The sequence below is a fragment of the Ictalurus furcatus genome, chromosome 15 (assembly GCF_023375685.1).
Source record: "Ictalurus furcatus strain D&B chromosome 15, Billie_1.0, whole genome shotgun sequence".
Classification (NCBI taxonomy): Eukaryota; Metazoa; Chordata; class Actinopteri; order Siluriformes; family Ictaluridae; genus Ictalurus; species Ictalurus furcatus.
Genome location: NC_071269.1, coordinates 19,546,862 through 19,561,675, shown reverse-complemented (window position 1 = coordinate 19,561,675; position 14,814 = coordinate 19,546,862). Strand labels below are relative to the sequence as shown.

At 38.8% G+C, this 14,814-nt stretch overlaps 1 protein-coding gene across 6 annotated transcripts in view; it reads right to left on the bottom strand.

Moving 5' to 3' along the window:
• The window catches only part of kif1b (kinesin family member 1B), an 87,363-nt gene that overhangs the window by 11,544 nt on the left and 61,005 nt on the right, over positions 1 to 14,814 (bottom strand). For all 6 annotated transcript variants that reach the window (XM_053644079.1, XM_053644081.1, XM_053644080.1 and 3 more), the window contains 11 exons: positions 12,842 to 12,960; positions 10,915 to 11,000; positions 10,413 to 10,542; positions 9,480 to 9,630; positions 9,272 to 9,362; positions 7,856 to 7,974; positions 7,600 to 7,655; positions 3,636 to 3,744; positions 3,465 to 3,531; positions 2,532 to 2,616; positions 2,313 to 2,418 (listed from right to left, as the gene is read on the bottom strand). In XM_053644079.1, coding sequence (XP_053500054.1) covers positions 2,313 to 2,418; positions 2,532 to 2,616; positions 3,465 to 3,531; positions 3,636 to 3,744; positions 7,600 to 7,655; positions 7,856 to 7,974; positions 9,272 to 9,362; positions 9,480 to 9,630; positions 10,413 to 10,542; positions 10,915 to 11,000; positions 12,842 to 12,960 — 1,119 coding nt within the window. The remainder of the gene's footprint in view (positions 1 to 2,312; positions 2,419 to 2,531; positions 2,617 to 3,464; positions 3,532 to 3,635; positions 3,745 to 7,599; positions 7,656 to 7,855; positions 7,975 to 9,271; positions 9,363 to 9,479; positions 9,631 to 10,412; positions 10,543 to 10,914; positions 11,001 to 12,841; positions 12,961 to 14,814) is intronic.

Sequence of the window (14,814 nt, the reverse complement as noted above, 5' to 3'; positions counted from 1 at the left end):
ATCCATCATCCTGATAACATTATCCATCCATCCATTTTCTGTAGTGCTTATCCTACATGGGGTCGCAGGAGAGCCTGGAGCTTATCCCAGGGGACTCTGGACAGGGTGCCAACCCACCACAGGGCACAGTTGCACACACACTCAAACCCATTCACATGCTACGTACAATTTAGAGATGCCAATCAATCCTCAATGCATGTCTTTGGATTGGGGGAGGAAACCAGAGCACCCAGAGAAAACCCCCGAAGCAAGTGGAGAACGTGCAAACATGGAGAACAAAGGGCAGAGGCAGGAATCGAACCCCAAACCCTGGAGATGCGAGGCAAACATGCTAACCACTAAGCCACCATGCTTATTGGTAGCATAGTGGTTACTGCTATTGTGTAGAAATTACACTTAAATGAATGGACAGTATATTCTGGTTACATCTGTAACTGTGCACACGTCCTCGATAGTTACACTATAGTTGTACATAGTTTATAAGTAAATACAAATGCATTAGAGACTAATATACACTGTATGGCCAAAAGTATGTGGACACCTGCCCATCATACCCAAATGTGGTTCTTCCCCAAATTGTTGCCACAAGGTTGGAAGTACACAGTTGTACAAGATGTCTTTGTATGCTGTAGCATTACAATTTCACTTCACTGGAACTAAGAGGCCCAAACTTGTTCCAGCATGACAATGCCCTTGTTCACAAAGCCAGCTCCATGAGGACATGGTTTGCCAAGTTTGGAGTGGAAGAACTCAAATGTCCTGCACAAAGACCTGACCTCAACTCCACTGAATACCTCTGGAATGAACTGGAATGCCAGCTGTGCCCGAGAGCTCCTTGCCCAACATCACGAACTGAGACCAAGATACCAAGTCTTGGCCACCTTGGCCACCGTGCTGCAGCTTAGTGTATATAATCAAATATTTACAAAAATGTGAGGGGTGTACTCACTTTTGTGAGATACTGTGTATGTGTGTGTGTGTGTGTATGTATTATATATATATATATATATATATATATATATATATATATATATATATATATATATATATATATATATAAAAAAGTGTAGATCAGTGTTGCCATCTTAGCCACTCATCAGATGCCCAGTGTTGCCAACGTGTATATATATATATATATATATATAAAATTGTTGGCAACACTGGGTATCTGATGAGTGGCTAAGTTGGCAACAGTGGTCTACACTGACAGCTAGATAAAAGGCAGGCTAAGCTCCACCTCTCCCCATCAAAAAGAAAATACAGAGTGAGAGGGAACGTGGGATTTTTCATTTATGTACATTCTATTTGAAAAGCAATAAAATACACCAAGTACCCAAATGATGCCCTGTCTGTGTTTTTTTATTCTTGAAAACAATTTGTGCCCCCCTTCTGATCTCTCCACACCCCCACCCCGGTTGAGAACCACTGTCTTTCACGGTCCAAAATTTAGCGAAGACTCTTCCCAGAAGAGTGGAGGTTGTTATAACAACAAATGGGTGGGGGATACATCTGGAATGGGATGTTCAACAAGCACATATGGGTATGTTGGTCAGGTGTCCACATACTTTCAGCCATAGTGTATCTAATATGAAGGGAGATTGTTTTGTTTTTTTCCCTTTTAATTCATTCATATTTAACATGACTAAAGTAAAACAGTGAGATGACAATGACACAAACTACACAATATTTGTACTACACTCTATTGATGGCTACATGATTCATCTCTAATGACACTAATGATGTCTGTTTCATAAAGCCCTTTTCAGGGAAAGCGCTTTATGCCCAAGTGTTCGTGATACCTAGGAATATCGTTATCAATACAAATCCTGAACAAAAGCAAGAGTCCAGCACGGGTGGCAGCAGCAAGAAAGAACACAAAAGAGACAAGCAGAAAAGGTGAGGTGATAAGAAACAACAGGAGCAATGAAATTAAGACAGGCAAATGAAATGTCATGTCAGCAAGCAACAAAATGCAAAACTGCAATCAAATGGACAAAAAATATACACATGAAAGTGCTTTTTTTTTTTTTTTTTTTTTAAATGTTCCATTTTCTTCTTCGTCCACCAGATGTCTCTGTTGTTCCAAGCCAAGACTATTTGTCATGACTCATTCTCGGCAGAAAAGAAAAAGAAAAAAAAACCCAAAAGAACCTGTACATCATGTTCCCTGAAATCTATTTTCCAGCACAAATGAACATGGCTCATGGGAGACACTGAAAGCCTGACACTTTATTGGTAACACTGGAACGTAATAACACATCAAGTATATTATGTGTCTGAAGTGGCACACAGAGATGGGTTGTGAACCATACCTGTTGGAGTTATGCGAGGACTTCATGTTTTTGGCTGAGATGATGTTAAGGGAGAGCACTGCATCTGCCGCAGTGTCATCCACCTCTGGCTTGTTCCTGATCCGACCTGAAAAAGTGTCGCAATAGCCACTGTTATTTAATAAATAAATAAATAAATAAATAAAAATAAAATCCGCAGACCTTTGTTAATTTACATATCATGTCATCTAAAGAACTCACCGACCACCAGCTCCCGGACATCCTTCCAGTGAAGCTCACAGCCCTTCTCATGGATGAGTGTCACCGTGATCCTACGCTGGATACCCTGTGGGACAAGAACGAAAATCCATCATAACATAACCAGCCTCGCACAACACTTCATGTAGCCGAGTGCAAAAATAATGTCTGTATACCCTTAGGACTAAATGATGCAGACAAAGGAATTAAATTTACAGCAATAAGACGATAATGTGTTAGGTTACACTGATTCTTTTATGGATGAACAGTTTAGAAAAATGACATGATATCAATGTTTCTATATTTTAATGTAATATAAGTATTCTTTAATAACTTAAATGCTCTCCCTGTGGAGTCAACCTAAATGATATCTTTTCAGCAGTTGTTAATCCTCTCCGCTATAATATTTAGAAGCTTTAGAAGATTATATATATCGGATTGTTGTTGCAGATTTCATTTTTAACATTGTGCAATTCTTCTTCTGTAGATTATTGGTAAAATAGAGGTCATTTTCATTGTTTCCATTTAAAAAGCATTGGAGATGTTCATTTTTGACTTGACTGTAAATATCCTAGCATTCAGCACAGTCAGGATACTGCATATATAAATAACTAGCTTTAAACAGAGATGGATGACATAAAAAAATATGACTTGTATAATATATCAAAATGTTCTTTGAGTATGATATTTTTGAATCTGAAATACATCTTGGGGGGGGACAAAACAGTTCTTAACTTTTTAAAGTATCAGGTTAATATTGGGTTATTCAGCTTAAAGCCAGTTATTCAGTAAGCACTAGAATATGAATTCATCAGTAATTAGAGGAAAACTAACAGAAAAATGTGTGTAGCTATGAGTGTGGGGGAATGTACGTATGGACACCTTTCTGGCTCCTGGAAGTTTAAAAAGTTGATAAACAGGAAGACAGTCTGTTACCTGGTGCAGTAAGTAAGTGCCATGACAGGGTAGACCTCCACTGTGGTCCACTACAGCTGGGATATACCTGTTAAAGGAAAACAAAACAAAACAAAAAAAAAAAGCTCTCACCTGAGCAAACAAACAATAGGGGAAATATAGAAGTTTTGCATGAAGATTAGATATACTCACTCTCCGGTTGGTTCCAGTTCACTAATCTCAAACCAAGCCAGAAGATCATACTTGCTCACACACTGGCCCAGGTTTGACTTGCTGATGGTGTTCAGCTTGGTGGCTGGAACTACACAGAGAATGTATGCATTTAGCAAAGGAGTACCAGAAAGGGATGGACACAAATATGATATTAATGTTGGACATAATAGAGAAGTCTAAAATAGTCGTAAATGCACCAAGCACCGATAGTTTTCAGTCAGTCTCTCTGACAAGATCTGAAGAAAGAAAAAAAAAAGTTCTATTTCATCTGAGTTATTGTACGGTACTCCAGAAGGCATAGGTAATGAGGTAACGGACTAATTTTGATGCATTTATGTAGATTTATCCAGTTAATGGTTTTCAGCTTGCTTGCATTTCCAATTTTTGCTGTAGTAATATAGTTGTCATCCATCTCAAAGCATTAAGACAACAGTAAACAGGATAATGTAATGCCAGCTGAAACATAATTAACCTCTACTGAAAAAAGATGGAAGATGATGAACGCTCCCAAAGCATAAAGAACGACTTCGGTAAGCCTACGCATATCCCAATTTAGTCCCCCTCCTCTCATTGTTACTCCACTCAATCTGACTCAGATTGTTATCTACTGAAAACAAGACAAAGATTTATTTATTTTATTTAATTTTGCTAATTTTTGGCAGTGGGAATAGGCAGGACCTTGATGTCCAACATATACACCGATGAACCAAAACATTATGACCACTCACAAATGAAGCGAATAGCGTTGATAATCCCGTAACTACGGCACATGTCAAGGTCTGGGATATATTAGGCAGCAAGCAAACGGTCGGTTCTCATGGTACAGCCTGGCATGGCAATGATATTCCTTGATGGCAGTGGCCTCTTTCAGCAGGATAACATGCCCTGCCAAACTGCACAAGTTGTTCAGGAATGGTTTGAGGAACATGACAAGGAGTTCAAATTCGGCCTTCAAATTCCCCAGATCTCAACTCGATTGAGCATCTGTGGGATGTGCTGGAACAATACCGATTTGTGTGTATTTAAACTGTGGAAGTCATTTAGACCCATAACATAATGACTAACGTTTTTTCACCGAACATAATAGGAGGGTTAAAGGATGTGCTGCTAACGTCTTGGTGCCAGATACCACAGGGCACCTTCAGAGGTCTTGTAGAGTCCATGCATCAAAGCTGTTTTGGCAGCACATGGAAGAACAACAGCATATTAGGCATAATGGTCATAATGTTTTGTCTCATCTGTGTATATAGTCAATGGGTGGATACACATGAGAGATACTGCAAAATAAAAAATACCCAAGAGGATGATATACTGTGCTATCATATTTAGAGTGCTTTCATACTTCTTTAGACATAAAGCACTGTCCATGTGCGGTCATGGGAGAAAAACAAATGATTATCATAGTATCAGCCATCAGCATCAGCTAGATGTGAGACAAATAATTGAAGCAGAACATCTTGAACAAGTTTTGAACAATCAGTAAGCAAACAATTTCAATTATACAAAAGATTACTGAATTCAAAGGTTCAAGAGAAACTGGAATAACTGTGTCGGATTGGGAATTTTACATACAGTAGACTAAATGGATGGAGTGCTGTTGGATGAACGTATAAACTAAAGAGGAGCTCTGATCTGATCTGCCACTCAACAAGATCAATACAATGAAATAATGTGTTCTAATCAGACCCTGACGGAGGAGAACGGGCACTTATAATTTCCTGTGATGCTCTCCTCGGCTATACAGTACATTGATAGTGGAAACAGTAATGGGGGTAGAGCTGAGAGATAGAGCACAGGCCTCAGAGGAAAAATACTAGCATGCTCAGGGTAGGGTACACAGAGGAAAAAGAGGGAATGTCTACACTGTAAAGCACTTAATCGATCTGCACTCCAGAAGCAGCAAGAAGAACTAGGACTCGTGACTAGGGAGGAATAATACAAGAAAGTCCGCTGGAGCTGAAAGAGGAGCTCATATCCAGATATTCAGGATTATATGCACTGGATTTCTCACTTCTTACATACTGCTCCCAATCTGCAAGACATCCAAGCGAAACAGCAGATGGAGAAGATGCCATTAGGAAGAGCTTGAGGATCAAGCCTAAGTAACTAAACTCTCTTCTATAGAACACTACTTACAAAGCACCTCAGTGCACAGTAAAGAGCCACAGAACTCCATAAACTATGCTAACCATGTACCAACCGTGATGTTTGGGCACAGTGAGGACGGGGCCATAGGGCACGGGCAGGAAGGGGAAATGGGAGAGCTGATCTGCCCCGTTCTCCAGACTGGCCACAGCTGTAGAAGCCAGAGCATTAGCGTGCTCCGACAGTGTGTCCAGCACCTGGCCGTGCACATAGCCACTCATCAAATACCTTATCAGCTCGATCTTACGGGCATGATCTGCCTCAGAGGCAACGTCAGGGATAGAAGGACAGATTTGGAATGCAATAAAAAAAAAAGAGAGAGACAGAGACAAAATATAATAAGGAAGCATGCAAGAATGAAGGTATGAGGCAGAAAAATCAAACCACAGTAAAAGTGAAACAGAGGGAAAATAACTTTAAAGTTGTTTTTTTTATTATCCAGAAAAATGCATTGTAGGCAGATTTTTAGATCATAATTTCACCCAGAACAGATGTCTGAAAGTTTATTTATATTAGAACTAATGCATTATTTTCATGAGATAAATTTCTATGTCTGTTGCGTAATGTTGCCAAAGGGCATCTAATTATGATCGATTCTCACAGGATAAGTCATTGCTGTATAAATCACATTATAAGATGAGAGATGAGGCTGCCTTTTAAGTACATGTGGTTGTCACTAAAAATTTTATGCATACTACATACACTTCAATTTAATACAAACTGATTGCTTTGACATTATTTATAAGTGATTGGTGTAGATCTTGCGGCCACTTGATCGCTGGTAGGATACATGACCATAACATGCAAGGAGATGTTGCCTGTGCTAGGAAGTCAATAACATGCCTAAAAGCCACCGAAAGTCATTTTAAACATCATCTATATTTTATTGTTCTGCAAGAGATTTTGTGCTCTTTTTTTAATATAAAGATGCTCAATCTTTTCTAAGATGTCAATTTGATGGGCTATACCTGTACATATATTAACCTGGTGTTAATTTTACTGGTCATTTTTAGAATGACTGATTCGGACCGGACTAAAGTCCCACAGAGACTCTGGTAGTAATTACATTATCCCACTTACCCAATTTGAATAGGGCTCAGTCCCAGCCCAAAAACACTTCTGATGCTCTGGATAATTTTTTAAAAGACCAGCCCTGATAGTTATTGCATTTTGCCTTGGTATGGCAACGTAAATGACTGCAGCGGGGGCCAGATATAGTGCAGTCTATGTATAAAATCTGACCGCACTCTTCATAACCACTGTTGTAAAAAAACAAACAAACAAAAAAAAACACCCATACAAGTAGACACTATACATCACATAGAGCTATAAAACTTTTTCCAATCATCCATGTCCACATAGCTAGTGGTACATTTGTTCAGCAATATATCACCTGCACATGAAGATGATAACTTGTGGCTATAGATCGATTCACTGCACAGAAAGATGACATGTCAAGGCTGTAGCCTCTTATTTTATTTTGGGCACAAAAGAGATATGTTCCTCTCAAACGCCAACAGTCAGCAATAATGTAGTCACCTGTCAGGCGACAGAAATCGACAGCTCCTTGTGGTCAGATTAGACGAGATTAGGGTATATGGGTATATTTTAGCTCTCAGTGAAAGACAATTTAGGGGGCGTTCATAATTAATTATGTCTTAATTAACGGTTGTGTAAAAACACCCTTGAGACGATTATCAAGCTGCTTAATACTAATTATGCAAGTGTTAATTCCATTAAGGGTATATACACATCCGCTAGATAGTTTTTATTTCATTAATTAATATGAAAGTCATACCTGGTTTAGACAGAGGCATGGGTGGAGGGTAGTACTTCCTCGAAGGCTGTGGCAGGCTAAAGAAAGAGAATAAAAATAATCAGATCACTGCCTAGATAGTGCAAAATAATCTTAATTACCTAGTAAAAGCAGCAATTATGAAAAAGCTAATAATTAATGACCAGTATTGTAATTACAATAATCTTTTCCATAATTAGCACTCGGATTGCTGTAATTATATGCTGTACAGTATGAACAGTGAATAGTAATGTCGTACCTGATTGCATCCTGGCCATGACGGTGCAGTGGATGCTGCTGGTAATGTCCGAACACCTCAAACACGATGGGATTGCTCTTAATGTACTCGATAAAGGACTCTGTGACCTCCACAGAAATCTGCACAAACAAGGCGCATAGGGTTACAGGCATCAGTGTCATGAGAGTGACGCGCTGATAGTAGTAATTAGAGGTCGAGTAACTTATTGGTTTTGGTGATTAATCGGCACCGATAACCGAAATCCACGCTGATAGTTTTTCGCAATCGTGTCCGTTGCGGGAGCGACTGAGAAGGGTATGCTATCAGTACGAGAGCGGCCTCTAGAGGTGAAAAAATATCACTGACAAATTTTGTTTTGTTATTTGAAGTGTTTTTTATTCATTTGGGATGTCTCTATTTGTTATTTGGTGTTACTTTTTGGTTCTCTTTGCACGTATATCTTTTATTTACTTTATTAATATTTATTAAAAGGTAATTATAAAAAAAGCGCAGTACATTTTCATGGTACAGTCAGTACTGTTTATTTTTACAATAAAGTTCAGCAATATTTTACTTTGAGTGTTATGTTTTCATTCAGTATCAATTTGAAAAACTATCGGCCAATTAATCGGTTTTCAGCAGGTACCGCCCAACTTAGTTATCGGTAAAATCCACTTTCAGTCGACCACTACATGTAATTAAATGAACACACCAGCATTTATTTCAAGGTTTTTTACCTAAAATAGCACCATCTGTTAAAGCAATAACCAACTTTTTTTTTTAAACTAATCTTTATCTACAGAAACATATTACTTGAGACTGACTTACAATGTAGGTCTAAGTACAGTTGTTGGGATTTTAATAAATGCTTATGCAAGACAATGAATTTCTAAACTAAACACTACAATTTGTCTTTGTGGAGACTGTGGAGATGGGATTACTTTTTCTGAGGAAAGGATTTGTGAGATTCTAATGCAGACATGTGAACAGTTTCTTAGTTTCTGCTTGATGGAGCAGGAATACGACAAAACGTTTGGGAAAGTGTAAGCAACCATAACTTTTTAGTGTACTTCTGCAGTGCTGAAGAGGATAAACCTTAGCTTCTGTCAGACCTTGTCTGCCTTATGCCATTATTGTTAGACTTTATTGTACATATCTTTCAATTCAAGTTACATGGTTACATATTTGAAACATTTTTTATAACTGTCTTTAGGCAGTTCTATCGTGAGTAAGCTGAGAACATTTTCTGTATTTAGTGTTTGTGAAATGTTTTAAAACTCTTCTCATGAGTGATTGGATATAAACTACAGGTGCAAGTTCAAATTCAAATGTATGCATATCTAGAGAGTTTCGAGTATGGGAGATATTTTGCATTTGAAGTGATTCTTTTTTACAAAAGATTTCTTTGCCTCTTTTTCATATTTAACCTTCACTCACATTTTGGACGTGGTAAAAGCCCAGCGGGGAGCCTTTGCCTGAATTCTTCAGCGGTTCGGTACTGAAAGCCTCATCATGACGATGGAGGAAGCTGTTGATTACAAGATTATAAGGTTACAGAGTGAAGCACGATGTGCGTGCGTGTGTGTTTTATTAACAACAGAATACTGTGTCAGAGAGAGGTTTCCATGGAGACAGGATGACTCACTTGAACTGGCAGAAGATGTCGGCGTACTCTGGTGGGATACCGGCGGCCTGCAGAACAGTGACGCGGAAAGTGAAGACACTTCCCACCTCCAGCTGACCAATCACTCCTTCTGATTGGCCCAGCTTGACATCGACGTTCCCCAGCTTCAGATCTGAGACATGAAATACACATAAGTGTATAGACACAAGCATGCTATGGGGGTGATTTTGCTAAGATCACTATAAGGGTCTTAAAAGCTTTAAAGCTCCACTTTTATGTCGGTGACACACAATAATTCCTTAGATTTATATAGTGCTTTTCTAGATACTCAATGTGCTTTACATAGTGGTAGTGTTGGTGGTGGTGGGGCGGGGGGCATGGGAATCTCCTCAAACACCACCAGTGTGTAGCATCCACCTGGATGATGCGACGGTAGCCATAGTCTGCCAGAACGCCCACCACACACCAGCTATTAGCGGAGAGGAAAAGAGAGTGATGTAGCCAATTCAGACATGGATATTATTAGGGGACCAATGGGGGAATTTTGCCAGGACACCGGGGTATATCCCTGCTCTTTTACGATAAGTGTCCTGGGACTTTTAATGACCACAGAGAGTCAGGATCTCGGTTTAACGTCTCATCCGAAAGACGTTTTTTTACAGTGTAGTGTCCCCATCACTATACTGGGGCCTTAGTACTCACACAGACCACAGGATGAGCACCGCCTGCTGTTCTCCCTAATACAACATCCAGCAGCAAACTTAGATTTCCCCAGGATGTCTCCCATCCAGGTACTGGCCAGGCTCAACCCTGCTTAGCTTCAGTGGGTGAGAACTGCAGGGTGATGTGGCTCTGGTCAATAAGAACATCTGCCTCCTTTTTCTAAATGTCTTTTTACATACATGAGCTGCAGGAAGATTCAGGTCACCAGCTGTTCCTATACTGCTTTCTTACCCATGTCATTTATTCTGTTCATCTCTTCAGAGGGTGTGATGACCTCTGAACTTTGTCCTTGGCCTTCAACAATACGCAACTCCTCCATAGAAAGGCCAGAATGGGTCAGTGCCACAGAAGAGAATTCAGTCTGGATGAACAGAGTAGAAGAAGCAAGCACAGAACAGAAATCACCTTATCAGGCTCTAAAAAAACAACAACATCCAAATGAAAAAAATCCTGAAATGTCTTGCATACTAACAGAAATGTCAAGCCTTATTTGTCACAGTTAATATAAAGCACCCTGATAACTGAATTCTGCGAGTCCCTGGGCAAAGGCCCGGGCCCAGAATGATGCTCATGCATATTACACAGGCACAGGCTCAAAAACCCATCAGGCTAACATATTCTCTCAGTGATTCCAGGCAAAGCACAGGCAGAACAACAGCCAGAGTAGTTAAGAGTACCAGAGTACAGTGAAGTTATAGTTTAGCTTGATATCAGGTTGAAGAATGCATTTTACCTTTTTGAAATACTCGTCATCGAATGAGATTTTGGCAGTACCAGACTGACGGATACCAGAGCCATAATCAGGAGCCTCCTCATCAGCTGAAACCACACAAGCTCAAGATGTAAGAAAAAGCAGTGGATCCAATATCTCGAAGAAAATTCGAAGGCAATTCAAAAATAATCTAATTTCATCACGTGATGACCTGAACAGCATGAACAAAAAACTGAAAGCCAAAAGCCACCATTATTCTTGACTTATGTCCCTTTCATTATTTGTCATTAGCTTTTTTTTTTTTTAACTGATTTATCCTTTTAATAATGCAGGATATTTTATACATTAATACTAATTAATACTCTTCAGTAAAGCTCAACTCCAACCGAGGTCCTGTGAGAATTCCTATAGAACAGCTCTGATTCTGTGCATCTGACAGTTTGGCGATTTTCTGCTGTAATATTAACCACTTACGAAATGATAACTTGAATCTAGTGTCAATTATCATAATTTTGACCTTAGTACCTGAACCAAGGATGCTAAGATTGCATTAGTACTATGAGAAAAAAAAAGAAAACACCAGACATTGATTACATTAATTTCAAATGAATCCCAATCATGACAGAAAAATGGATCCTAACTTTGTTTTCGTGCAAGAGCAAGAGTATGTGTTAGAGTATGCTTTAAATATACTAAATAAAAGCAATTACATTTATGCACAAGTTTTCCAACTGTTAGTTGGCTAAGAAGGAAATAGAAGGCGTGAATTAATTCACTTTGAAGAAGGAGGTATTTGTGCCAGCTCGGACTCACGTCCATGGTACTAACGGTCAAGTAAGGCTTAGCCCAGGCTGTAAAGTAAGCTAAACACTATTGGCTATTTAAAAAGGGGGAGGAGCCACTTGTTATGTCTTGCCCAGACTTCCTGTTTCAGTGGAAATTACGTCAACACAATGAATAACGCTGCGTGCTTCAAGGCACTTCAAAGGGACTTTAGAGGTTAAGAAAACTATTATTTCTGCAGCCTATTAACATGACAGAGGATGCCAAAGTTTCAGAAGCTTATAGATAAAAGGCCATAAAACAGGAATCTGGTGCTAATTTGTTGGTTGGTGCTGTATTTCTCTTATTCCTGTTATTCCATAATGGTACTGATCGCGGTATTATCATAAACATTTAAATGTAACCTTAAAAAGGAACATAAGGTAAGATTTAGAGAAAAAATGGGTGAAGTTCAATAAGATTTGGGTGATTTTTTTACACTCATTGTACCTGTCCCCATTTCCACCCGTGTACACAAAACTCCATCCCAAAACGTATGGTGGTTCAACCTTAGTTAGCATGCTAACTAGAACTACCATTAGCAATGACTGTCATGACTGAAAGTTATCACATGCTCTCAGACATTCAGTTGATTGAAAGCCAAATTTCAACTCTACAAACATGCAAAATTCTTATCATAATAATTTAAGAGGATGTGAAGGGGAGTTGGGGGTGTGTCTACAAAATGACTGACAAGAAGTCAATCCAAATACAAACATTCTGGACTGGAAGGCAGGTTTGCAAACTGAAGCCCCCCCATGCCACCCTCCCCACTACCTAATATACTTAATATAATCTGAGACAATAGCTTAAACAATTTTTAAAAATCATTTCTACATAATTTTCCACATTATTTGTACTAGTAAGAAATGAAAAAATATTACTATTAAATATTACTATTATTAAATACTATAAAATATTACTACTAATATTAGGACTATTACTCCTTTAACTGACACACTAAAGGAATAACCGCTGCTGTTCCTCTCTCTTTAGATAAATAGAAATAAATGTCGAATGCCAGAGAAGTTCACATTAATAATAAAGACGAATATGCAAGGTGGATTTTTCTTTTCAGTCTCAGTCAAGTGAAAAGTCGTGAACGACAGTTCTCATCAGTTCTCACCTGCGATGGCCTGGACACCCACACGCAGGAACCCTCGCACTTCGCCTTTCTCTGTCACTACAGCCACACGGTGCACCAGGGGCACGGAGTACAGCAGGTTACTCAGGTACACAAACGCTCTAAGGAAGGAGTAGCAATCATGATTAATGCGCTGGCACACATGCGCATGCGCGTGCGCGCACACACACACACACACACACACACACACACACACACACACACACACACACGAAAAGTACTGATGAATTAGGATGGTATATACACAAGCTCATTTCTCGGAACCAAATGCTTAGTATTACTGGAGGTGACTCACACCTAGCAGGATCTACATGCACTTGATAAACTCCAAACAGAGCACTAGATATAAAGTATCTGAAATTACCTAGACATTTTCATTTTCAGAACACTTGAACACCCCCCCCCCCAAAAAAAAGTCTGAATATCAGATTCTCAGTCTCCTGCTTGACCCATCATGTGTGATATTAAAATGATAAGAAAAAAGAAGATAAATTTACGTTTACCAAACAATACAGAAGTTTCAGTCTGCTTTTAGTTACAATGCACAAATAAAACATTAAACCCCCAAAGCATGAGAACAAATAGTGCTGTTTTGCGCAGCAACAGAGCCTCAAGGCTGAAATGGCAGAGAAGCTATTGCTGCAGAGCAGCAAGTGACATTGTAAATGGACCTGCGTCACTCTGCTGCCCCTGCGTCGACCCAGACACCCCTCCTGTTTCTGTCTGTCTCTCTGTCTCCCTCACCCTCATACAGCAGACTGATGCAGACATTAAACAATAATACAAAAATAGCAATAAAGAAATTAATCTATGCAAAATAAAAAGGTGTTTAATATAGACAAAAGCAAACATCACACAAAACTAAAAAGGACAAAAAGGCAACTGAATGAGTGTTTAGTGGCAGGTGTTAATGCGGTCAGTGCTCAGATGGTATGAGGAGACACAGGCTTTGAGCACAGAGGGAGGGAGAGCAGACAGCAGCCTCTACATTCTACTCCAGCTCTGCTCGAGTCCATTTCCTCTGATCAAAACAAATGTCAAGAAGCTACATGACCTGCCTGTAAAGTAGTTTGCAAACTGCAATTCATGTAACTATGCAAGTCAACTTTAAAGGTGCAATATGTCATTTTTAAATGTGTTTCTAAACCTGCTATTATTATTATTATTATTATTATTATTATAATTATTATTATTATATCATTTTAAAGATACTTTATAAAAGCAGTGATTTGCAATATTACTATGCAACAAATTTCACCAATACTTTCTTTTCACACATCTGTGACCTGTATAGAGTTGCGCCGCTCGAATGCTTTTACTTAAAAATGGAACTCATAAGGTAAACGTAGTTTCAGAAAAGGGGGTGGGATCAGATTGGTAGAGAAGAAAGGGAATGTTTGTCACCATTTGTCAAATCTCAGGCTGCAGAGGGCTCTAAAAATCACAAACAGCTCCATTAAAGCAATAATTTGCTTTCCTAAATTTTAGTGGCTCTTATACCGCCTGCTGTAAGATTGAAAGCTTCTCCGATCAGTACAATCCACACTCACTCCCAGTTAATTTTGAGATGTTGAACAATTTGATATGTCTAAAGATAATGCCAGAGCGTATAATAGTAATATTTATTTTTTCCTAAGGAGAAGTCACTGTTTTCCTCCTCAACTGGTAGGCTGTCTATATACTTAGTATAATTAAGTAAATTATTATAAAACTGAATTCATATAATTTTGTCAATTGGTATAACAATGTTCTATTAAAAGTACACTCTCAAAGGTATAGAATTTTTTTTTAGTTTGACTTTCTTAGAAAACCCTGTAAAATTGTATGTGCAACCCTACAAGTAGGTTTCAAGTAGAACCTCTTTAGAAATCTATAAGCATTATCCATCCAAAGAGCATATTTTTCTCTGAGTGTTAATAGTGAATAAACACTAACAGCTAATGCACATTATATAT